General features: G+C 41.4%; 1 protein-coding gene across 1 annotated transcript in view; it reads left to right on the forward strand.

Moving 5' to 3' along the window:
* Positions 1–3,706: 3,706 nt before the first annotated feature.
* The window catches only part of CADM2 (cell adhesion molecule 2), a gene marked incomplete at both ends in the record, with an annotated part of 618,340 nt that continues 595,749 nt past the window's right edge, over positions 3,707–26,297 (forward strand). The window contains one exon of the mRNA XM_080612961.1: positions 3,707–3,767. Coding sequence (XP_080469087.1) covers positions 3,707–3,767 — 61 coding nt within the window. The remainder of the gene's footprint in view (positions 3,768–26,297) is intronic.

Consider the following 26,297-nt stretch of genomic DNA (forward strand, 5'->3'; position numbering starts at 1 on the left):
TTTTTCTGTTCTGATAAAACATTTACCTACTGCATCTGGTTTTCAGCATTATCTCCTGTTGATATTTTAGGATTTTACTTTTTGCTCTGTTCTGAAGTGTATTTCCTGAAGGGTCCCTGTTGCCCATTTGGTCTGGAAGTAATGAGGCTTCTAGCCATTCTGTGTGTGCGCTTCAGCTCCACAGATCAATTACTCAGTTCTGTCCCATTTACGTTAGTTTTAGATGTGAGCTGCCACTGAGTGTCATAAGGCATCATATTACATTTACATAAGATGTCAAATTAACATAGCTGCATTAATCAGAAGAAATATGACATCATGTCTGGCAGTTCTAATGATATTAATAATCAGTTTTCCAGAGATACTGTTGGTCAAATAAGTCAGGGCTTCTGGCAGGGATTTTTTTTTCTTTTTGAAAAACAGACAGGAAAGTCAATTCAGCATATGCAGCATAAAGACCTCTTGATACTCCACTGCAGTTGTTTATTGGCAGGGTTTGAATCCCAGGTTTAATTTTCTAGTGTTTAGGAAAGATTTTTAGCGTCTGAAGAGGAGTAATGCTAACCCCACCTCCAAGAACCAGTCTTCTACCAACCTGTTGCTGTCTCATTTCAGAACCACCTGAGCCAGAACAGAATGGTGGGAACTGGCATATCTGGTTATGCTTCTGACACAGGGTGTGATATTACTGTGTTTTGGGAAGAAAACATTACCTGGTGTTTCTGAAACATCAGCTCTTCCAAACATACCAATGTGGCAAAGACTTGAACCCCTTTGATGTCCAGATGGGTGCTTTATTCCTACATCTGCTGGGGGAACTCTTTTCACAGTTTCTAATTGCTAAGCTGGGAAGACATTTGTGTTTCTCCTATAATGCTTCCCAAAACACGACTACAATCAAAAGTATGTTTTGTCAAAAGTACAGAGCTGTCAGTTATCATAATTAATGCAAAAGACTTCAGGGTGGATTACAGTCCTGCTTTAGTGAAGGGTTTAAATTAGTTATTCTGTCAGAATTACTTTTTTAATTTCCTCCCTCAACCCAAAAAATGCAAGTTTTGAGCATCTGTTGACATTTTTAGTGCTGCTTTAGAAATGATCCATTGCTCCTTTTTGTAAGACTTCTAAAACATTTTGAGAATCATTCCCTGTTCATTACTGATTTACATGCACTGAACCCTAACAACAGTGGTAGAACCTTTGCTATTCTGTATTTTTCCATAGCAATAAAAACCAAGTCACGCCAGTATCTACTCATCCACCAGAGACAGGCTTCCCAGACTTCCCTGTCCCAGGGGACATTCCAGTGCAACCTCTTTGGTAGTGGTCAAGTAACATACTAAAGGCCTGAAGATGTGTGTCATGTTCATTGGCTACAAACTCAAACAACAGTACTTTAAAATGCAACTCTGTGATTTGATTCTGTACCATGCGTAGACATCTCTTGGAGATAGGGGGAACTCTGTAAATTCCTGATGCAGTCTCAGCTGTTGCTAGGCATAATCATCACTTGCTAACGAACAAAGTGGAAGATATGACTGTAGAATACATAACTTCTCAGATCCCACTCCAGTGCAAGCTCTTTAAGGTGAAGCTGACAACTGTTAGCACATCTTTAATGATCTGAGACCATTCACCCTCCAGAGAAATGAGCTTTTAAAGAGCTAACCTCTCCTATAGGTAAGAATATCTCATCTTGTTTATCTCAGTAAAGCTCCTGGTGTTAAAGAATGGGACATCAATATGGGAATTGAGAGAGATACTGGGCAAAACATACTGCATCTTGTTGGAAAGCAAATCTTAACAGAAAAAAGATGGAACCAGAAATGGAGAAGCACCTGATAATTACAAGCATTTGGGCACAGGGGAATCCTGCTTTCTCTGATATAAGGCAACACAATTTGCTTAGTTGTTTACAGGCAGACCCAGCAACTTAAAAATAAGGCATTCTGGTTTCACTAAGAGGCTTTGGCAAAAAGTGGATGCTAAACACCACAAAGGCAAATATGCAGAAGTAGCCTGCCATCTTGGATTGCTTATATTATCTTTCAGACCACAGGCAACACAGGACTACTAGCTGAATGCTACAGACTCTCACAAAGAAAGCCTTCACGTAAAACAACTTTCTCCAAGCCATTGAGAGGTCAGGCAACACCGTGAAAAGTTCCTTACTGCCATTGTCTGGGTACCTCACTGGTCTTCTTGCTACTGTGAAGGCTAATTCAGAGGATACTGGAGACTCAGCCAAGCTTTTTGCTGCTTTCAGGGAGACGCGAGGAAAAGCAGAGGGAAGAGAAGGGGCTCTGCGCCTCCCGTACAAGGCAGAGAGCAAACCGGCTGGGTCCTCCCGGCAGCCTGTGGCGCCGGCCCCGTTCTTCTCTGCCGGCGTGGCGGAGAAGCCGGCCGGTGGCAGCCCGCGGCCGGTGGCAGCCCGCGGCCGGTGGCAGCCCGAGCAACCCCATAACCTGAGGCAGCCGCCGGGACGCCAGATTCGCGCTGACGCCCCAGATCCCACGGTCCCGCCTGCGTGCGGGCTCCGGGACCAGCTCCCTCCCGTGCCGCCAGGATGGGGATCGCTCGCCCGCGCTCCCTTCCCTTCCGCCACGCTGTCCGCTGCGGGCCCCGCCTGGCCTCGCAGCGCAGGGAGGAGGCTCAGCGCCCCGCCGCCGCCGGAGCTCCCCAGCAGCACTACGGCTGTTAATGCTGAGGGACACTGCCGCTCTCTCCTCCCCCGGGCGGAGGGGTCTCGCCGCAGCCCCTGTGCGGCAGCGGGGAGCGCCGCTCTCCCTGGGCCTGCTGCCTCCTCTCCGCAGGCACCGCTGCCGCTGCGGCCAGAGCCGTGCCGCCGACCGCCACTTCAGTACCGGGTCTGGACAGCGCCCCGCCGCCGGGCCACGCCCCCGTCCCGTCGCTCACCGCCTATTGGCTGGAGAGCCGCTATGTCTCCTCGCGATTGGTCCTGGCCGACGTCACTCAGGGCCCGGCCTCGAGCTTGCGGGTGAAGGTTCTGCGAAACGCCCGTTTGTTTTGTAACCTGGCGCCTCGAGCCTCCTCCGTCACCGCCCCATTGGCTGTCCGGCCGCGCCCGGCCACCTCCTATTGGACAGCCGCCGGTGCTCGTCACGCACCCACCTGAGTGGCGGGCCGTGCCGGTGGGGGCGTGGCCAAGGCGGTGTCAGGGGCGTGGCCGCAGCCCAGGGAGGGCCGGGGTGTGGCCCCGGGGGCGGGGCGAGGGGCGGGGCTCCAGACATAAAGGGGCGGGGCTAGGGCAGGGGAGCCTCGCAAGCGGTGATTGCCCTTGTGTCTCCAGCCGGGAAGCGGAGCGGAGCAGCTTCCCAGCGCTACCGCAGCTCCCCGCACCGCGACGGGACGGGCACACGGGAGCGCCGGCAGCGGCGAGGGGAGCCAGCAGGGGTACCCAGCACCGCTCGGCAGGGGGAACCTGAACCTGCCTCGCAGCTCCGGAGCCAGCAGAGAGAGCTGCTCCCCCCCCCTCCTCGTCCTCCTCCTCCCTCCCCAATCCACCCCCGCGACCCTGGTCCTCCTCCTCCTTCTCACCCCACTGGATACAGCGAGGGAGACACTGCGGCGGCGGCGGCGGCGGCGGCGGCTCCTGCGGGGGGAAGGAAGCGCCCGGAGAGCGGAGCGGCGAGAGGCTGCGGATCTGCGTGCCTGGCGCCCACCCAGCCCGAGGGGAGCCCCCAGGATGCGGCTGAAGCCCGGAGCGCTCCTGCGCTTCTACAGCCTCTGCGGGATCCTCGTACAAGGTACCGCCTCCTCCCCACCCCTGCCCCGCGCGGGGAGGGAGGGAGAGAAAGGGGGAGGGAGGGACCCCGGGGGGTATCGCCGCGGTCCGGGGCATCCCAGCCCCCCCGCCCATCCTCCTCCCCGCCGCCCCGCTCCTGACCCGCTTCCTCCCCGCCGCCCTCCCCTCCCTGGGCGCCCCCAGTCTCCCTCCCGGGTAGCGCTACCCAGCGCTAACGCGCCGCACGGCTGTTAACCCTTCCTGCCCTTCCTTGGCCGGCTTCTTCCTGCCCCCTCCGTCCTCCCCGCCTGCCACCGGTCGCTCGCCATCCCCTGCAGTCACCCTTTCAACTCCCCGTCACCTCCCTGCTCGCCCGCCGCAAACGTGTCCCCGAAAGTGCGAGTGCGGCCGCAGAAGCAGCAGCACCGGGTGCGCTGCAACAGCATCCCAGGGAAACGTGCGGGCTCCAGCCGTGCCTCCCCGGCGGCGGAGGGGGGGTTGGGGGGCCCGTGTTTCGCTTGCGCCGCCGCCGGGAATGCGCCTCTGTATGTGCGGTATAGAATGTGTACGTAGGGTAATCGGATGAGCCGGGGGTTCGCAAGCGGATCCCTTCAGCATCCTGCTCCGGGCGGCTCATCCTGCGGCTAGTTTCCAGACTGGATGTATTTCCCCCTCCCTCCTCCCCACCGCTGGGCCGCCGCTCTCCCTAATTAACGTTATCCGTAGAAGTCAAACGTGGCGGCCGCGGCGGAGAGAAACCCTCCGCACGCTGCTGGGGTGCCGCTGGACCGCCGCGGCTGCCTGCGGGGGTTCCTTCGGAGCTCTGCCGCTTGGGGGGTAGCCGAGCCGACGGTCGAGCCCGCTGCGTCGCGCTGCCGCCCGGAGTTTGCCGCGGCGGGATGGCGACGGCCGGGCTTGAGGGTGGCTATGGGGGCGTCGGGGGGATCGGCGGGTGGCGCCTCTCTGCTTCCCTCGCTCGGCGTGCGAGTTAGGGAGGGAGAAGCGAAGAGACGATTAAACTAAGTGGCCATGTAAGATTAATGCTTTTCTTTTCTGTTTCTCCCCCCCTCTCGCCTCGGCCGTGCCATTCCGCGTCAAGTTTAATATATCTCGCGTTTCCCTCGGCTCCGTCATGTGTCGGGGGGTCTCCGGAGGGAGCAGAGGCTGGCAGCCCGTAGCGGGAGCAAAGGCAGCCGCCGTGGGGCCCGACGCACACGATGAGCCTGCGGCGTCCCGAAGAAGTTACCGGTCTAGGAGGGGTGAAGGGGGGGGGGGGGGTTGTGTGTGAGCGCTGTCGGCAAAGGCAGCAGCGGCCAGTTCCAGCGCCCAAGACTATTTGTATTCTTTGCCGATGTTTGAGTTGCCCTGTACGTCACTGCACAAGGAGCTGCTGTGTTGGTGCTATACAAGATTATTTATTGAGGCATGTGCGGCGGGCTGCACCTGGGGGTTGGCTCTTCTCTGCCTTTTGCATTCCCTGTGAATTGTCGATTCATTGCCCTGCGAAGGAAGAGGGGGGTGGTGGTGGGAAGCGTCTGGACTGACTTTCTGTCACCAATAAAATCGGGGTTGTTGCTGGAGGAGGAGGATTTGATCTTCCCTAAGATGCAATCAGCTGCATTCAGCACATTGCAGTTGGGAGAGTAAACCAGTGATTAAAAACAGTGATGCCTTTCACAGCAGTTCAGGGAGTGTGCCAGACAAAATGTAACTCCGTGAACTGCATCAGGTAAAAAACATGTTGCGAGGAAAGGGGTGTAATACAAATCCAACTGTGGCTATGTGAAAATAACCAGATTGGGCCTGTCCTGGCAGACGGGGAAAGGCGATGCTTAACGTGTTACCCATCTTGCCCTCTGTGTCTGTAAAGCATCTCTCCCTTTTTGGTTTCCCACAGAATTATTTTTTCAGCTTCTGATTAAAATTTCAGTCGGTAACACTTAGGCTCTTGTATATTGCACTTCAGCAGTGCTGCTTCACGAGGCCCCTTTGCTGAGCACTACTGGGGGGAAGAAAAGGGGGGAGGAGATACAAAGAACCTGTAGCCGTAAGACAGGAGTGAGAGGAAATAAGTTCTACCATCCTGTTCTCTTAAGGTAAAGGGGATTGGAGAAGATGATGACTAAATGTTTGCTAGGAGAAGACTTCCCTGAATAGTGACCGCAGTTAACAGAATATCACATTTTTTTGGTCCCCCTTATAGTCCTACTGCACAAATGTTGTTTCCACAGTTTCTGCCATTTATTTTGGCACAACTAGCAGACACAGTTACCATATCAGGCACATTTCTTGTCGGCAGCTTTATACCTGCATTTAAAAGTGGGATTTTTTTTTTTCCCCTGTTGGTTTGCTTTGCTTCCCCAAACGGCGTGGTAAAGTGGTTCAATGGATTTGTTAAGGTTTCTCCGATTTTCTGTTTGTGGGCCGTAGGACTTGCAGGTTTTTTGTCAGCTCTGTATGTGAATAAGATCTTTGTTCTGAGGATTCGAAGCATTTCTGGATTGTAACTATGGATGGTTCCAGTTAGTGAAACTGAAGCTAATTAAGTTTAAGGCCAGGGTGACAAAAAGTCAAGCTGACATGTGGCCTGGATGGAAGTGTTCCTTTCTGGCATGATCTGTGGAGAGGCTTGCTTAAGGAATCTGTCCTGAGTATTGATGAAGCATCAGCTGAGGTAAGAGGGCATAGAATAATGCTTCTCAGCTTGTGCATGGAATAGCATTAACAGCAAGCAGCCGTTTCGGAAACGAGGCAAGCAAGGAGTAAAAGAACCCAGTGTCAACTGCTTGCTGTGAAAGGGAAGCGATGGAGGTGGAAGAGGGAGTAATAACATGTTGAGCTGAGAAGCGGTTTGTCAGCTGAGCTCGGGTATGATATTAGTCTGCTCTGCCCTCTCCAGCGTTTGCTGTGAAAATAGTAGGATCTCTGGCTGCTGTTGTCGTAACTTGTGCACTGTAATGATTTGGGAGTACTTAAATGATGTCCTGAGGGGTTAAACTGTTAGGTATGTTTACAGTCAGCCTTACTTTGTTTCATTTTGATTGTTTCTTTCTGCTTCTTGAGTTTAGCTTTTCTTGAACAAAATTTAGCAGTTGGGGGACAGCATATCTTTAGAATAACTGGAGTACAGCACTTCAGCTGTTTTTGTGCAACCTGAAAAGTAAGCTCTTTACAATAAAGAGTGATACTGTGGGAAACTCTAATATTAAAAACAGTTTTGTTGGATTGATAGTATAGAGATATGGGTTAAGATTATCTTGGAATTGTAGCTGCTGTAGCCCCCTGCTGTGTGATAATGCAAATGGCATCTAATGCCTTAATGTGCTCTGCTCCTGAGAAGACACTGGATAGTGCCGTATGTGGTAGCAAATGATCTGCTTTCAGTTCTCTGCCAATGCCAGGCAAATCTTCTCAACATGGTTTCTTCGGATGCTTTCAATACTTGCAACCTGTCTACTAATGAAAATAATGTAGGGACACTTTAATTCGTCTGAAATGGTGATCACTGATGCAGAAAATCAGTGAAGACAGATAATTGCTTATGGGTGAGACCTTTTTTTTTTCCCTCTTAAGCCCAGATCTATTACAAGCAGAATTAACAAAAAACCAAAACAACAACAAAAACCAAACAAAAAAACCCCCAAAACCCATAATGAAATTTATGAGCAAATAATGCAAATGGCTACTTCTCAGATCATCTGAGTTGACTTCAGATGAAGTTGTTGTACGTTACTCAACTTGAGTACCTAGATTCTGTTTTGAATATTCAGTAGGACTCCTGATAGCAGGAGCTTGGCAACCTGATGCTGAAAGCATAGGGATTGTCCTGACAGCTAAGGTTTGTTACACTAATATGGTATACAGAAAGTCAAAAGCATGTTGTTATAATTCTCTAAGTTCTTGGAGGCTATAGATGATTGCATATTAGAATACAGTAGTTTTGATGTGATCATTGTTTTGGATCTTGTATGTATAAATTGAAACATAAAATGTATTGGTCTGCGTGGTAGTGGGTGTCTTTATATGACTTCTGTCAATTTAACCAAGGCTTGGTAGGCTGCTTAGTTATCAGGTTAGTTCATACTTTATGAATTCTTTTGCTTGCTTTCTTAATGTAATTTTATTAATAGTCATCATACAGCAGTTAATGTCCCATTTTAGAATATGAGGTAAATAAACAATCCAAATTCCCATTGATGATGTCATACAGCTTTCCCAAGGAATACATGAATAGAGATTGCTCACTCCTACAATCTTTATGACTCTCACACACAAAATATTAACTTTCTGTCAGCAATTCATCAATAAATGGTTTTGAAGTTTCTCTTTGAAGAAGTAATTCCATGGAAATGTTGATCAGCAGAAGCACCTCCACTGAAACAAATGTTTCTTGTGTACTTTCGTGTTAGTTCTTGTTTTATTTTAAGCTTGTTTCAGGAATGTAAACCAGTGAATATCTCTCTGCTTTGAAATATACTTAATTGTCAGTTGCAACTCCATTATAATGTAAAATCAATGTCTGTAAGCCATAGTTTTTTATTGTAGAAATCTTAGTTCTCATAATTACATTTCCCATTACTGTGGCCTGATTCTGCAACTGACAAAGTGTGTTGGATGTGATTCATCGAATCATAGTATAGCTAGGGTTGGAAAGGACCTTAAGATCATCTAGTGCCAATGATTAAGGGTATTATTTTAATATTGCTATGTAAAAGTCAAGATTGGATCGTGAAAGAGTGGAATTCTTTTCCTTATGCATCACAAATGGTGATTAGGTAACTGATAACTCTGTGATTAAGACATGGACATCAGGTAGCTGCCAAGAGAACAGCAGTATAACCAGAGCATGGTTGACTGTGTTAGCACCATGATTTCCCCTCATCTAATATTTAAAACATAGAAATGGAAGATGCTGTCTTTGTCTTAATGCCTTCTCCAAGAGAAGGGAGTACTTCAGTTTTGTTTTAAAACATGAATCTAATGGCAAGCTAATTTTGTTAGACACTCTCAGAACAATGGAGGGTCTTCTCTAGAAAGAATGCCACTGATGTAGGTTTTACAATACACATTCCAAAACAAATGTAGAATGATAAAGTGATTAGACAGTTTAATATGATTTTTCTTTGGAATTGCCTCAATATTAAGTATGATCTTAATGAGTATATCCCTTCTTCCCAATTAGTTTTTTTAGGTGTGTTTGAAAGGAGGAAAGGCAAATGTCAAATTCCAGTGCTAAGGAGTAAATTGTAAAATCATTATTTCTTTCAAGAATCTACCCTTGAGCAACTTACCTTTCTACACAGGTAAAGCATTTTGCTAAGAATTGAGTATTTTCAGAAATAAACGGGGGTGTCTTTGCAAGGGTTCTTAATGTGCTGCTGGTTTTTTTGGTTTTGTTTTTTTATGAACCTGTTTCAGCATCTTTTCCCTTCATTTTAAAAATGAAAAAGACAAAGTCTGAATGTTTACAATTCCTCTTATGTTAATGCTCTGTAAGCTCAGGATGGGTGCTTTAAATGTCAATACATAGCGTGCTATCATAATAGGATTTTAAGGGTGGAGTGGGAGAAACAGAGAACATTTATTTCAATAACAAAGCAGAGTGCTAACACTGGAGGCTGTGTATTGCATTTTCCCAGTGCTCTCTTTAATACTTATGTCTTAGACGTATGACTTTTAACATGGAGAACTTGAAATGGGTAGAAAGGATTTAGTGAAGAACGTAGGTAGTTATCCTTGTTGTAGGTGGCTGCAGGACTGTTTCTTCTTTTAACAGTGTCTGCCTACTTGTTGTCCTTTACCTAACATCTGCAAATGTGAAGAATAAAATCATACTCATGTCCTTTGCTGTCCTTTTATTTGCAAACCAGAGATCTTGGTGTCCGTGAGCCTTACTCAGGTGTGTTTGGTGTCTGCTAAGTTTGGGATTTTTGAGGGAAAGACCCTTTCTTCCTAACCATGAGTTGAGTTGTATTTACTGCTTCCTAGTTCAATCAAATGGTTTTTGGGAGAGTGTGACAGCTTTTATAGCTGTCACATTGTAAGTAGCAGCAAATCACTTTTAATATAGCTTTACATTACTGTAAATGCTAAAGTTTATTCTTCATACAATCTTTTAATATTCAATTTAGGATTCTCCTTTTCTTACATAGCTATTAAAGAACATTAGCTGTTCATAGGCAGCTGCTCTTCTTTTTCAGAAAAGTTAGTGTATAGTCAGTATTTTTCAATTTGAACCCCTAAAGCTCTTGAGCTGAAGGTTTCTCTGTGTAAGTTTTGGACACTAAAGAGATATTATTAAACTCTCCAGCTTATTCCTTGTTCTGTGAATGCAGTTAGGAAGCTTTAGGTTATTTGTGAAACAGTGCATATGTCATATGCAGTATAACGATAGTCTGCATAGCTTTGATAGTCCCTCTATCATCATCTTTCTATAAACAGTTTGACTAAGCTGTCATTGTCTTTGTTGGATGGGAAGGATAGTGTGAGAGACTATCCTTAGGTTAGAGATTAAAATTTTCTGTTTATATTTTAAGTTTCTTATATACCACAATATTAATCAAACAATTATTCTAATCATGGTAATTCACTTGCTAAATCTTAGCTACAATAACTTGAGTATGCTGTCATATGCAAAAATAATTTGTGACCCCCCCCCATGATAATAGTTACGCTTTTCTGGATATTATCAGTATATATTGCATTGTGTTATTGCCACTTTGGGCAGATGCTGAATAGGCTGATGTGGCTGTACTGACCCAAGTGTTAAAACTCTGGCTTTTCGAGTTCAGCACAGGGAACTCCACAACTGTGACTGACTGACTGACAGCTCTGAAGAGAATAAGGCCAAATTACTTCACAGTAGCAGTTGTAGTAGGCACTCTGGTATTTTCCATTTGCTCCAATATTTATCCTAAACTGACCTACATCTGCTGGATTAACAGTGTAACTTGACCTGCTTTTTTTCCTCCTATGCTAAAAGGCAGGGAGGCTGTTCTGGTTAGTCCCCACTGAGGGGAAAAGCTGCACTAGTTGAAGCAGAAGCAATCAAATTTCTTTTAATGCAGAGATGGTACAAAGCATGTTCCAGTGTGAAGCTCATTTTATATTTATAATTTTTCAAAGGCTTTTCCCCTTCTTTTTATTAGTATGTTTTTTATATTTGAAGTTTAAATCTTGACATGCTAGTTGATGCTTCGTTGTGATACGTTGATGGATGTAAATTGCGGAACAGTGAAGAAGTCTCCATTGGTTTGCACGGTTTATACAGAGAAAGTTAGATTTTGACATCTGAAAACACTAGCTCACATTCCAAGTTATTAACTAAAAGAAGCTTTTTTATTAATCTTTAAGTATATTAAAATGTTGAACTGCAGCTGTTTGCAAATGGGAAAATAAATGCAGTGACTAGACATATTACTCACTAACCTGATTACTAATCGAGGATTAACGCAGCATCTCGAATCCATGAGAGGTCATAAAATGATATAACATGCTGTAATATTTTCTTTAGGTGAATTCATTCATCTAATAGTGAAAATGAGAGAACTTCTTTTCTGTATGTTTGGAGAAAGCTTTAAGATAACATTGCAAGTTTTTAATGAGTTTAACTGATGTGAGATACTGTGTTCATCAGAGTTAGCACAGCATTGAAGTTTCTTCTTGCCTTTACCATTTTTAACTTTTCCATTCCACTTGGAGGTTTCTACTAATGTTCTTGCTATCTCAAGGCTTGTATAGCGTGGCCTTGTAATACTACAGAAATACAGGTGAGATTTGGACTAATAGGGAGGAAGCTGTAAGTACAGTCTTGCTTAATGATCATTTGGTTAATGTAAACTATCTGTACAGTTGAAAGGGAATCCCTTCAATTTTAAATTAAAATAAATTGTTGCAAAATTAGAAACACTGAAGATGGATGAGATTTTCAGAACTTAAATACCAAGTCTGAAAATTACCAGGATATTACATAATAAAAGTGTCTCATCTTTTGGTATAAAACCAAATTAGCAGTGAACTGGCTTTATATGCTGTGCTATGTCTAAAAAGTGGAGTCCTAAATCTAACATGTTACAGTCGTAGGATAACTATTGCTTATATAAACATAATCAAGATGAATAGAAGTAGTGCATAACTAAGTTAAATATGGGCTAGCACTGTGACTATTTGCTTGGCTGCTTCATACCATTGTCCTTACCTTACTTGGATTTTTTTGTCAAGTATTGGTATATCTCTCCTCACTAAATGTGGTTTGTGGGTTACAAGCTGCTGGTTAATGCTTTGGTTTGGTATGTAAAATACATGACATTCTTGCAGTGAATAACTCCCCTTAAAGAATGGTCCAGAGCTGACATAATCTCCCTGCAGGCATAGTCTGCCTAGGATGCCTGTCAAGAAAACCAAACTTGGTTGCTTCTGTTTGCAGCTGCAAGACCTGAAGTTAGGGAAACAGCCCTACTTTTGTATGCATGAAGGGGTTTCCCTTCTTAAGATTGTGAGGATAAGGGCCTGAAATGTGGATCCTGTATAATCTGTTTACATTAAAGTGTCAACTCTGCAACAAGTGAGTTATGCTATGCCAACACCTAAGTGGCCTTCATTTGTGATAGGTAGGTAGGTAGATAGATAGGGCGGTAGGGAATGGGGCAACTTACTTTCTCTAGGAATAAAATATCACCTCCAGAGTTACCATAAAAGCCTTTGCTGTGAAAGATCAAGACATGTACAAAGATTAGTCTGGAACAAAGCACTGTTTGACTTTAGGTTGCAGGATACAGCAAAGCTTTGTCTTTCTCCTGCTGTGATTGTCTACCTCCTCCTTTCCCCAGGAAATGGAATACAGCAAGTGAAACTTCTAGGGCAAGTGCACTCTGTAGAAGCTATGTGAAGACATCCTTCTTTCTGCTTTGGAGAATAAAACCCCTGGATGGGATGCAATATGAGGCTTAGGTTTATTTATTTTTTTTTTCCCCCAGTTATTATTGTTTTATTCCTTCTACTTCTCTCTACCTCTAGGGGAGCCAGTGGCAGGTAGTCATGAAGCTCTAGTCTCTTTTGTTTGTTGAGATCTTGACTTTTTATTGTGTTGTATGGCATGGAAAACTTCTACATTGGTAGGAAGGCTCAGATGTGAGAGCGGAAAATAATTAGAAGCTACCATGGGAAAGCCAGGGATTTAGATGAACTTCAGCAGGTTGATGCTAATGTGGTACATGAGATCATTTCAGTGTGGCTGTGTTTCACTTTCCTTCTAAGTTAATCAATTATTTGACTTGAACATGTTGTTCAAATGCAGCTAAAACACCTTGTAGGTGCAGTTAACTCCCGTTTTCTCTGTAATATTACAAGACATGCCATTGCAGTGTAAAATGCACAACTATCCAGGACAGTTGTGGTATTAATGTCACTTGTACTCTATTTCAGTTAAAAGCCTTACGGAAAATATCTAGTGTGATGTATATTAATATAAGAAATCAGAGTTTACTGATGAGTGTCAATGTCAAAACAGAAGATGTCTTCAGAAATAAAGTTCCACTGCTGTTATGTACTGTTGATGTGAGACCTTAGAAAATACAGCGTGTGTAGAAAAACTGGCTTACGGTTCTGCTTGTGTCGGTATGTGCTTATCAAAATGAAACATGGGCAGCTGTGCTAGGAAAGCTTGGTTAAGATGCCCTTATGGTATGACTAGGCAGCTTCTGAGGTGCTGCTGCTGTGTCATGGTAGACTCCTGGATTGTTTGAATAGGCATCTCATTCACTAGCAGGGAAATTCTTAACATGAAAATTTTCAGTCCAGCTAATACCTAACATTCTTCAAAGTGTCAGACTACTGAATGGGAGAATTAATGATAATTAATACACACACAGTACTTTGGTTAAATTAGTGAAAAGGCCCCACAAGTAGCATTAGGTACGGATGGGCAATCAATTCAGTGTTTATGGTGCTTCAGAACAATAGTTATTTATATTATTATAAGCTTCTAACATTCTTGCGTGTGCAAGTTTGTTTTTTTTCTTTTCTATTCCTTCAGAATACATTTGCAAATAGTCTATGCTGGATGCATTAATAACTCCTGACAAACTTGTTAGTATTGCTTCCTGTGGAAGTGTGACACGTTTCGTAGTGTATATACACACACATCTGTGAATATAGATTCAAATATTATCATCCATTGATGTATTTTTGTAAAACTTTTAAATAGAGAACTAGGTGGTGCTGTTCTTTCATCTATGTAGCTCAGCTGAATTCTCAAGTATGGACATCAGGCTACTATTTTCCAGAATGAGGTTAGCTCTCTTAAATGTTAGAAGTTACTGTTTCTGATTTCATTGAGAAGGCTACTTTCAGAGCTAGGAACTGCACAATACAAGACCTCCTATTCTATATAGAACAAGTTTTGGATTCAACAGCTGCTTTAGTCTTTTTAAGCATGGTGATATATTACTTTTATTCTATTCGGAGTGAATTCTAAGAATTGTTTTGACTGTACTTGGCTGTATATTCAGGATTATTTAGTCAGATCAGTTTAGCATGTTTATCTGTGTGTACCTTTGAAGCCTTTTGCCTTGTTGGCTTCTTAAACATGTTGAGGCTAATTTGCTAACAGTGCAATGAGAGCATCAATAATAGCTGAAAGACATTTGTTGCAACTGCATAGTAGCAGTATATAAACCACAATTAATTAAGCAAGAAAGCCAATTTATTAAATTTTCTTCCATTTACAGAAAGTATAAAGTTTTAATTACTGTCCTATCTCAATGCCATTAATGTTGTAATAGGAAGTGCTACAGTGAAGCTAGACTATAATGAACTGCCAGGGATCTAAACAGATTTGTTATATCAGCATGAAATGTTGCAGCAGAATAATAAATATCTAATTAGAATCCCACTTCAGTATGTAGCACCTTAGTAGAAATGCGTCTTGTTGGCCACTGCTTACAAAAGAATGTTGAAATAACAGGTGGAAGATAAAGAAATAAGGGGAAAATGTACTTTTGTACTGAAAAAAAGTGATGAAACTGTGCTCTAGGTAGGCTAAACTTTTAAATATGTTTGCTTTAAGTAGTTAACTACTTGTTGAAAACATAAGCTATAGCTGTTAATAGTCACAAATAGGGGAGTGCAAAACCACTTTTTTCTTGAAGTTTCTCTCCCCTATTCCTTCTAAAGTGCTGCACTGGAGAGATGAATCTGAAGCAGACAGTTTGGTCTGTACTTTTTAATTCCTTATGAGTAAGCATTAAATGCTTTTACTTGACTCAGATTTTGTAAAATATAAATATATGAATAAATCCAGTAAGATTGCAAACTAGTGTTCAGCAGGGTTAAAAGCAATAATTCCTTTTATATTGATTTTGGTAATATTTCATTGTCACAACTGTAGTTACTGTTGTTCCAGTGTGGTTCCAGAAGGTGTTTTGAGTTTCTTTTGGAAAGAAACCCCAGACAATAGAAATTCAGAAAAAATAATCTAAAAATATCTTTTCATTCCTGACAAGTATTCTTGGCACTGAAGCAGAAGCCCCATTTTAGTGTACTGTATATGTTAATAGACTTTGTACAAAGTTTTTGGTGTGTGCCATTAAAAACTTACTAGTAATATGTCACTGCCATAGTTAATTCAGTGCTTATTTGCTTATTCTAGAGTTGTATATCAGAGATAGGAGCTCAATTTGCATGGGTTAGCAGAATATTTAGTTTAAAAAGGGTCTGTTAATAGCTTATGTGTTGCTCACTGTAATTGGGTACAAGTGTGCAGGAGATTTCTGAATGGATATTCAGAAAAGAAAATTAAAGTAGCTACCTTAAGTTTCTGCTTCCTTCCACAACCTGCAGTTTGGCTTGTGGAGTATCACATACTCATGAATGCTTCAAGTACTGCATTTTTGCAGCACTTTGCTCTTTTTGAGGAAGGTGCTGGAGCCCTGAAGTGGTTCCTCTGATATGCAAGGATCCTTCTAAAGAAACATTTGGTTGGAAAGAGAGAGAATTCAGTTCTGATGGTTACTTTTTTTAGTTCTTCTGATACAAAACAAATGAAACAGTTCGTGTACTGTATTCTAGATGGCTTTGGGCTGTCAGCAAATGAAGGACCACCTTGTAATTTACTGCATAAGTTTTCCTGTACGAGTGCACATGTTTCTAAACAGCAAAGTATGAAAATGTGAAGGAGTGATGTGTTAGAGCTACTGGTGTTTTACTGTGAGACTTTTCCAAGTTATAGATTCTATTTAAGAATCTAATTGAAGCCAGTTGCACTGAAAGTGTCTTGTGATTTCTGAAACACTCCGAAGTTGTTTTGGATAACATATGTTGATCTTCAGATCTCAGGAAGACAGAGGGTTTGTTATTATTTCAAAACAGAGCAAATGATAAAAAATCAGCTGTATTTCTTACCTGTTCTGTGTAGATTCTGGGAAATGCAATCCTGAAAGCATCAGTAAAGCTCAGATTTGCTTTCTGTATACATCAAAATAATGCTAGGTTGTGTTTTGTGTCAGGTTGTTGTCATACTGATCTCTTTGCCTCCTCCACCACCCTTCTGCTCCATCTGAAGGAGACATTTGAACTAGGTACTGTGTTTTAAGAGACTTTCCTAATAGAAATTGATATTAGCACTGTAGGTTTTGGTTTTCCGCTTATCTTATGTTGCAGTGAATAATTTATACATGAAGTGCAAGGTAACACCATATATAAGGTTACTTTTCTAATCCAAGAGGATTAAACTGTAAAAACCATAAATTGTTTTGTTTTTTTATTTGTGAGAAAAATGGTATTTTCAACATTCCTTGATTTCTGAGGTATGTTACTCTTTGTATTCCATTTTTGGCTTCTTTTTTTTTTTTTTTAATCTAATCATTTGTATCGTCCTTCATTGTCTATATGCCTTTTTTTTGTTAGGGTGTTCTGTTCTTATGTCAGTATGCTGACATATGACTTTATTTTCAATGCATTAAATCTATTGAAGTAGGCTATTTGAATAAAAATTAAATTATCATCTGTCTTGGGCCAAAACACAAGGAACCCATTCTCATCTGAAACTTCAACCCAGGCTTTTCTTGTCTCGGATGTAAGACAAAGTCAAGTTTTGTTTTAAGACTTTTGGCTTGCTTGGATTTGGGTAAGGGTAATGGAGATTACATTAAATGTTAATGTTTAATTTAAACATTAAATAAAGCCACGTAAAAAAAACAACCAAACCCCAATTTTACTTCTATTGCACCTATGGAAGAGTTACAGTTTGAGAAGGTTACAATAAAGAATTGCTTTGATTTCATAACAATCTCTGCTTTCTGCTGTGGCTGCACCACTTTAAGTTCTTAGGTACTTTCTTTTGATATTTGAGAAGACTTTCACTTTGTTTTTGTAGTTTTTCAGTCCACAGCTACAGTTAACTGTTTACTCTCAAATATAGTTAAAGCAAGACTCTAGTGTAACTTCAGTATAGAGTATGACCTCAGTTTGATTCTTCAATACAACTTCAGACAGCTAATACTTCAGAGTTTAGATTAAAAATAGACAGATATATAGAGAATTTAAACTTGCTTTTAAACTCAAGGGGAAAAGGTCCTGAAATCCTTCTTCCAAATATGTAATTTAAAGGAAAAACGTCATTATTTACTGTAAACTGAGTACTTCCCCTTTTCCCTGCCAATGGGATCTCGGAACCTTTGGGTTTAACTTTAACTGTGGTTCATAATTTCTAATTAAATTGAGCTCTAAGGCTATAGGAAGTTAAGGCTAAGAAAGGGACTGACTGCTTTTTGGGTTGGGCCAGGTATTGGTCAGTGTGTGGTGAGTAATTGTATTGTGCATCACTTGAGTTTATTTGGGGTTTTCTCCTCCCTTTCTCCTTTTGGTTTTATCTTCTCTCCCCTTGTTATTTCCATTATTATTATTAATATTAGTATAGTCTACTTTAGTTACTGGATGGTTCTTATCTCAACCAGTGGGTTTTAGAGTCTTTTGATTCTCTTCCCCATCCTGCCTGGGATGGGATGGTGAGCAACTGGCTGTGTAGTGCTGAGTTACCAGCTGCGGTTAAACCACAACAGGTCAGTAGAAATTAATGTGCATAAGTTGGAAAAGAGTAAGGCTGTGTTTCTATTGCCTAAATAAATGTGTGTAAACAAAAGCTGTAGTTTTAATCATTCGATTAGCATTGCTTTCAAAGTTGTTAAAGTGCCTGTTGTGTGAGTTATCTTCTGATGAGAGAGAGTGGGCAAAACTAAAGGGAACTTAAGTGCAACAACTGACGTGGTCTGGAAGTGAAAACTTCTGAAAATGTTTGTTCTCTGTAAATAAAAGTGACTTCAAAAATATGTTCTGTTTTTAACTGTAAAGATGAATTATGGAAGACCTGTTGCCAGCTAGATGAATAGTCAGAATTAACATTGCTCCAGGTCATTGTGGGTCATCTAGTTAATGCTGGATGTGAAAGGCTGGCCTACATTCCTTTGTCCTAGTTTCATGAAACAGATGATCTTCACTGAAGAGACCTAATTAATTTCTATGAAATGAGTGGATGTCTGCTTGCCATTTTTTAAATGCTGCCATTTTAGTTAACTTCTGTTATTCTTTGTTTATAGCTGCAGGATATGTTAAAGTTGTGAATTTCTTAGACCCAAGTTGAACAAATGGAAATAAGGGTTTAATATAAATACTTTCAGTACTTTAAGCTTTTTACTTGTCCTGCAAGCATGTGAGATTGTTACCATTTCAAACTACCTTTTTTAGGGTTCATAACATAACTGATAATGCAACCTCCTATTTTCACACAACCTAAAATTTTCAACACCACTTGGAATGCTTCTAGTTTTGCCCTGAATTTGGTTTAGTAATTGTTTTCTTTCTTTCTTTGAGATCTCTTTGTTAAGCAGTAATTCTTCTGTAAAGGATTAACCTATTTACTAGCAAGGTCAAAAGGTAATGCATCTAATACAATATGCTAGTATGAATTTTATCATGTATTTGAAAAATTATTCACTAAATTTCCTGTGGCAGATGCATTGTTTTTATTATCTGCTTCTGAAGACTGGGATGAGGACAGCTGCCAAACCAGACCTTCTGCATATGCCTTGCTAATACTGAAGTTTCAAGACTAATCTTGCTACTCTGCAGACCTGAGTGTTTACAATGCATGGAGTGAGTATCTGTGGAGAGTCTAGCAGACATCAGTGTAGTGATGCAGAAGAGGCTTCTGATTAAATCCAATCTTCAGTCCTTTTCTTTCTTCTGGACAGTACTGGTCTAGGCAGCTAGCAACAAACTATAGCTAACAAAGAAGTAGCCATCAGAAACCTCAATGTTTTGTGCAGTTAATGTTATTAGGAGGGTGCAAGAATTCATAGAATCATAGAATATTAGGTTGGAAGGCACCTAAAGGATCGTCTGTCCTTTCTAGGCAAAGTAGCACCTAGACTAGATGTTCCAGCATATTGTCCAGCTGAATCTTAACAGTGTCTGGTATTGGGGGAATCCATCACTTCCCTGGTGATTGACAAATGAATACATCATCTGTCATATTCTAAAGTGCAAGCACAGCCAGCAGCTTAGTTTCATATATGGTAAATTTAGAGAGGTAGTACTGTTTCTTGATTAAAAAAGCAACATAGTAAAGACCTCAGTAAGTGGATCAACAGATGAAAAATCAGTCAAACAAAATACCTCTCAATGCCCAACCATTCCTCATACTTAACACTGTCCAGAAAGGTGGAGGTACTTTTGCAGCTATGGTAAGGTAAATGCCTCAGTGCCACTGTAGGAGGTGGTTTGGCTTGGTGGTCTCTGAGAAACTTCAATGCATATCAACCTCTTCTTGCAAAAAAGCAAAAGTCATCAGGCATTTTGCAGTAAAGCAAAAGAAGTCTGAGACAAGGCACTGCCCAAGACAACTTTATCATTGACAGTTTTGGACCTCAGATGAAAGCTACTCTTGTAAATAAAGCTGCATAGGAAACTCCATTGCCACATTTCTAGCTTACATGAAATCAGAAATATGAACAGTTTTTTTTCCTCTTCCTGATGATTCTGGGATGGCATCATTAACCTAAGCCAGCTACCATTTCAGTTGCTCTTTCACGCACATGTGGATCTCTGGCAACTAACCCAGCGTATGTTGCTGCTTATTTTTCAAGTAAAGAAGCTGCATCTTCTTTACAAACTTTTATTGTTCACAGTGGGAGAAATAGTGAGGTAGCAGGCTGGTCTATTTCACAGCTTCAGTTTGGTTGAGTAATGTTTTCGTTTAGGGTATTAGTTATGTTGGCATAAACTTCCACATCTTCAGGAGGTGATCTAGGTAGAGGTAGTCACAACTTCATGCTCGAACTTCACGGTAAGAGAGGAATATTGGACCCATAGCATATGCATTTGGTTCTGCAAAGAAAGTATCTTTTTGGCACTTCCTGTTGATCCTTGGCCAGATCATAGAAAAAGGCTTAAAACAGATGAGCACTGCCTCATGCTCAAGCTTGCTCCCATTATGGTGAGTTAAGAAATAAGAAAATGCAGTGTTCCGAAATGGTGGTTGGAAAGAATCATAAAACTGTTTGCGTTGGAAGGGACCTTAAAGCTCATCCAGTTCCAACCATGCTGCCATGGGCAGGGACACCTTCAGCTAGACCAGTTTGCTCAAAGCCCTGTCCAGCCTGGCCTGAACACTGCCAGGGACAGAGAAGTGTTCCATAGCTTCTTTGGGCACCCTGTGCTAGTGCCTCACCACCCTTGTAGGGAAAAACCTCTAATTTAAATGTCCCCTTTGTCACTTTAATGCCATTCCTCCTTGTCCTGTCACTACATGCTCTTGTAAAAAGTTCCTCTCCAGCTGTTTTCTAGGCCCCCTTCAGGTACTGGAAGGCTGCTGTAAGATCTCCCTGGAAAGAGGAGAGAGAGAGAAGTAATGTACATGGCAGAAGGGAAATAAACAGAACATGTGATTTGAAGCATGAAGGAGGGACTGCCTGCTGGAAGATAACACAAGCAGTTTCAGATGGAAAAGAAATGCAGAGATTCCTGCTATGTGTAGCTAGTTTGGTCATAACTAGATTGGAACTTAAAAATGTATTTTAATTGCTTTTTAGAACTATGAAATTATGTGTTTTGCACAAGCCTCTTCTCTGTATACTTTCTGTAATAAAAGAATAAGACATTCTTTAGGGTGAAACATTAAATGTCAATGTATGGTTTTAGAAAATTGTGCTAGCTAAGTATCTTATTTCCATGAGACCTCTCTAATCACCATTATCTACTTGTTCCTGTGGTTGGATCTTACTGTGTCTCACTTCAAAAGAACAACTTGAGTGACTTCCTCAACTCAGCTCTTAGCTAGTGACAAGTGTATCATACTTCTATTCCAAATGCTGTGTGCTTGACTAGCCTCAATCCAGAGGGTAAATATCTCTCTATGGATGGAGTCTATCCTAATAGTTTTCAGAATATATATCAGCACTGATCTGCCATTCTAAGTTGCCACATAGTATAGTCCCTTTTGTGAGCTAAGAATTAATTTATAAGAGTAGGAATTTTTTGTCACTAATCCATTCTTATTGTTAATGTCCACTGCGGCTGGATTACTACATTTGCCATTACTGGCACTGTCACATTTGGAGCTCACACTTGTGATTTTTAGTTCTTTTTTTTTTTTGCTTTGCTTCCAACTCTTAGGCTGTCACCTCTGAACAGGAAACTCTACAGTATGCAAAAGGAATGAATAGCTCCAATTTCTAATCTCAGACTGTTTTATTGCTTTAGTGCTTTAAGTCGTGACGCATTTTCTAGATGTTAAACTGTGCTTTTTCCCTGTAGTGATCATTCTGAGTTTATCATTGGTAAATTTAATTAGCCCATTCTTACCTATGTGGTGAATGTTGCTTATGAGACTGTTAAATGAAGTTTGTCCAAAAGTCATCCAGAAATAAGCAGAAGCTAGTAGAATTTATTTTCCATATCATATAAGCAATGTTTGTTGTCTTTGGACAATCAAATACTTGATTGCTGCCTCTTATTTGTGTAGATAAAGGTAATGTCTTCAGCTGGACAGAGGAGAGAAAATGTAATGAAGGGCTTGTGGGTCTAAACAAGGGAGACCTAGGGAGAGATCACTCGCCATTTACAAACATGGATAAAACACACTTGGAGAAATGAATACTTTACCAATCACTTTACCAATCAAATCAGGGTAAGGTAATGAGAATTAACACCTAAACCTTAAAACTCCTTCCCCTTCATCTCCCTTCTTCCCAGACTCAACCTCACCACTGGTTTTCTTGACCTCTTCCCACCAATGGCACAATGGGAAGGGTTTTGTGGTCAGTTCAGGTGGAGGATTCCTCCTACCCTTCCTCTGCTCCAGTGTGGGGTCCTCTCCATGGGGCCACAGGTCCTACCAGGAGCCTGCTCCAGCAAGGACTTCCCATAAGGTCACAATCTCCTTCAGGCATCCCCTTCCTCTGGTGTGAGATGTTTCATGGGCTGCAGGTGGAGTCTGCTCCACCACAGACCTCTGGGCTATAGGGGGACAGCCTGCCTTGCCATGGCTGCAGGAGAATCTCTGCTCTGGCACCTGAGGCACCCTTTTCACTGACCTTGGTGTCTCCAGAGCTGTTTTCCGCTCCTGTGCAGCTGCCATTGCTCCCGTGCAGCAACTTTTTCCCCATCGTAAATCTATTATCCCAGAGGTGCTACCACCATTGCTGATGGGCTCAGCCTTCGCCAGCAGAGGATCTGTCTTGGAGCTGCCTGCCATTGGCTCTATTGGACATGGGGAAAGCTTCTGGCAACTTCTTACAGAAGCCACCCCTGTAGACTCGCTGATGGCAAAACCATACAAATGCAACACAGTTGAAAACTCTAGAAATGAAGTAACTTCTACCAGTGGCTGCCTACAGACCAAACTCACAAAGTTGTCAATAAAGATTGAACTTAAAAAGGAAGATCTCCTATGGGACTTCCAAAGTTCTTCTGTGGGTTGAAATCCTTAAAGAGAGAAAACAGGTGGCATTTTATTTTTACTATTCAGCTGCTTATAAACATTTACTTCACCTTTGATTAAAATTTTTTAATACAGGTTTTGAAGACATGCAGGGTTTCTTTATGAATTTGGAATAGCATGTAAAATTTAAATAGTATAGAGGTTACTGTATAATACAGCGTTGATATTTTTACGCTAAAGCTGGTTTTTACCTTGAAACATATATTGACATTACATTATTTTAACAAGAGTTCATTGGTTATTAGTGCATACAGTTTGGAAATATATTCTTGGTCATTTATAGTTGATCTGAACAAATGTCAGTTCTAAATTTATACATTCATAAAGCTTCTCATTGCAGAAATTGCATTACTGTGTGTATATATATGTATAATTAAAAAAAGTTAGGAAGGTCTGGTGTATTGAATTATGCTTTTTTACTAAGAAACATACATCTCAGCATCTTTTTAACTGTGGCAGTTCCATGTGACTGAAGCTAGTTTTTTGACTTACATTTTTTCCCCTAAAAAGTTTAGAACTGTAAAGTTTAATGTTCATTAAGTTCATTTTAGAAAGTAAGTAATGGACTTAAATAACTCTAAGTACTCACTTGTGTTATATAGCGTATAGATATATCATGAAAGTAAGTTTGTGGGCCTTGTGTGCTAATACTATGAACATTTAGTAGAATGTTCGATATGAATGAATACTCTGTATTATTGAACACTTAATCTAATAGTTGCTCAGGAACAATCCTCAGTTTTGTCTTTGCTTGGTCAAACTTCTGAAGTGCTCCCTTTGTAGAGCGTATTAGAGCAAATCTTTTGAAGAGTGTCATTGGAAACTACAGAGTGCTTAAGGCAAGTTTGACACCAGAATGCCTGCCTTAGGAAATCTACTTTTTATATGGTATTCAGACAGATTTATATTTATCTGAACGTCAGGTTCTTTCAGTAAGCACAAAGATAATGGTTAGAGAAGACTTCTTTCCATCATAGTTACTGGAGGAAGAAAACCCAATTGGATCAGGTAACCGATCCATTTCCACCAGGCTGTTTTCAAAGATGCAGTTTAATGTTGGATCAGACTAGGAAGAAATAAGTAAACAATAATGTTCAGAATTGTGGTTACTTGGTGTGTTTACTACACAGAACATCTGTGAAAATCTTACTGATCCAGGTCCACGTTTAAAAAGTGATTTAAATTATTTGACTGGGGATGACAAATTAAAAGACTGAATCATTGTTTATTTTAACAGTATCAGTTGCCAGGAAGAGAACTCTCCTCCTGCTTTGTTTCTAAACATTTTTGTTTGGGAAAATAACCAAGTTTTTCATCAGTTCTGACTTTGCCAGAATGCATTTTTCTGCAACTTAAAGCTGTTAGATATGCTCTAAATACTCTGAAAATTACAGATCAGTTGAGTGGCAGCGTTAGTCAGCATCTTCAGCTGCTGTGTCTTCCAGTAGGCTTTTTAAGGATGATAGGTGGAGCATTTGCATTTGGTCCAGTCCCTCAATGAGACTTTTCACTGCGGTGTCCTTGGCGTGTCCGGCGGCTCTGAGAAACATGGAGCGGCTTCTGAGCTAGTGGGTAGCTCCATCTCTGGGTGCCTTTGATTCTGAACTCTCCTGAATTGGTAGAGCCACAGCGGGGAGTAGGGAGAAGGTGGCACAACCACTGCCAAGGAGTTGTGAAGGTTAGCAGAGGATTTAGAATCACAACTACAAATGCTAAACCAGCTTAATAGAATTTTATGAACTGTGTAGACTTTTCCATTATTTCAAATTGTGTTGCTTTGGCTGTACAACCATACTACAAAAGCAAAAAAGGCAAACGAGATATAGTTGGATTTACACTTTTCTGGTATATTAACACTCTGCTTTGATAGTATGATGTTTAAGTTTGGGAGCCATTAAAATGCCATAAATGGTCAAGGCACTGTGCCGAACTTGTGTGAGTAAAAAAATAACCAATCATGTTTCAAATATAGAATCATAGAGTAGTTAGGGTTGGGAAGTACTTTGAAATGCTTTAATATATTTAAAAACACTATTTTCTAAATATATGTTTATAAATATATTTAAAAAATGTATAAATATATATTTATACCAGATTCTGAGACCTTATGTTGTTCTAAACTGTGCAGTAAAACCTGACATTTTAATAGTCATCCGGCAAACATAAGGAAGAACTTTGCTCCGTCATGAACCAGTGTGGCATTTGGGAGGGGACAGAAGGCAGCTTACTGGATCCTTTTGTGAATGCAGATTCCTCCTGGCTTATCAGAACTGTCTTGTCAGTTTCATATGTTTTAGCTGCCTGAAACTCTATGGCTCATCTGTTGGACATAAACTAGCAAGTTCTCTTGAGTTTGTAAGAGCTGCCTGTCTGATTCAGTGGCAATTTGAAGTGGAGCCTTGATGATCTTAAAGGTCTTTTCTAAACTAGTTGATTCTGTGATTGGATTAGGGGGATTTTGTGTGTAAAGAGTAGACATGTACAGTGTAGATGTTTTTGTAATACAGCGGGTATTGGGGAGTAGGGAATTTGAGTTACTTATGACTGAGAAAAAGAAGGGGTAGCAGATTCCAGTGAGAGCTTGTTCTTTCAGAGTACTGGACCTTAAACAGTGAAAAGTAACTTCCCAAGTTCTGTTGTCAGAATCTCTAGCTGAGCAATGTGTATACATACTTGCAAGTACTATCTTAAAGAGAAATAGATGAAAATATTCAGTTTCAAGGCGTCAGAGTTCATCAGGTCCAAAACATTTAGTTGAAAAGTTTTGCTGTTGCTCATAGATGCAATGAATTGTGCAGATTGTCTTGCTGAAATTTAGCTGCAGCTCTCTGTAACTCCAAACCCCAGCATGCCTGTTCCTCCCCATGCTGGGTCCTGCAGACCAGTGTTTTGACATTGCAAGTGTCAGTGCTCCCTGTTCTGCATCTGTTGTCAACTCCATGCGCTAGGATATTATTGGGCTCTAGTATGAGGCCTAGAGAGTTTCATTTGTGAAATAGATTGATTTTAATGTTGGTGATGAATTTGATGAAGTGTTTATTTGGTTCAAAAACTCTCAAATTGTTAGTTTTTTGAGGATATTTGTTTTGCACAATAAAATTGCTACAGCAGAGTAGTTTTATGTAAGAAGATACTGTATATTTGTAAAGGTAAATGTGGTTACACATTAATAGGTACAGCCAGAAGTGACAGAAACACAGAGCCATTATTGATCTCTACTGATAAAATTATCATGTATGGGGATTATGTTATAAGTTAAGAGAATAGGAATTCCGTTTACAAGGTGTGGTTATAACCACTCTGTTCTAGTGCTTAAAATTGTAAGATAAAACTGAGCTGGTTTTATCACTATTTTGCCCATGCTTGTACCTGTATGTGGTATGTTCTTTGTCAGCTTTCTCTGTTTAGAAGTATAAAAATGACTGTATTTTTTTCCCCCCTAACTGTATACAGCATATGTTTGCTATGCAATGTGGTGGGGAACAGCAAGTTTGCCTGTGGCTTTTAGGAGCTGCGAAACTAATTAATTTAAATGCTCAGTCTGCTCTGGTGCCTTTA

Source organism: Psittacula echo (genome assembly GCF_963264785.1).
Source record: "Psittacula echo genome assembly, chromosome: 3".
Taxonomy (NCBI): Eukaryota; Metazoa; Chordata; class Aves; order Psittaciformes; family Psittacidae; genus Psittacula; species Psittacula echo.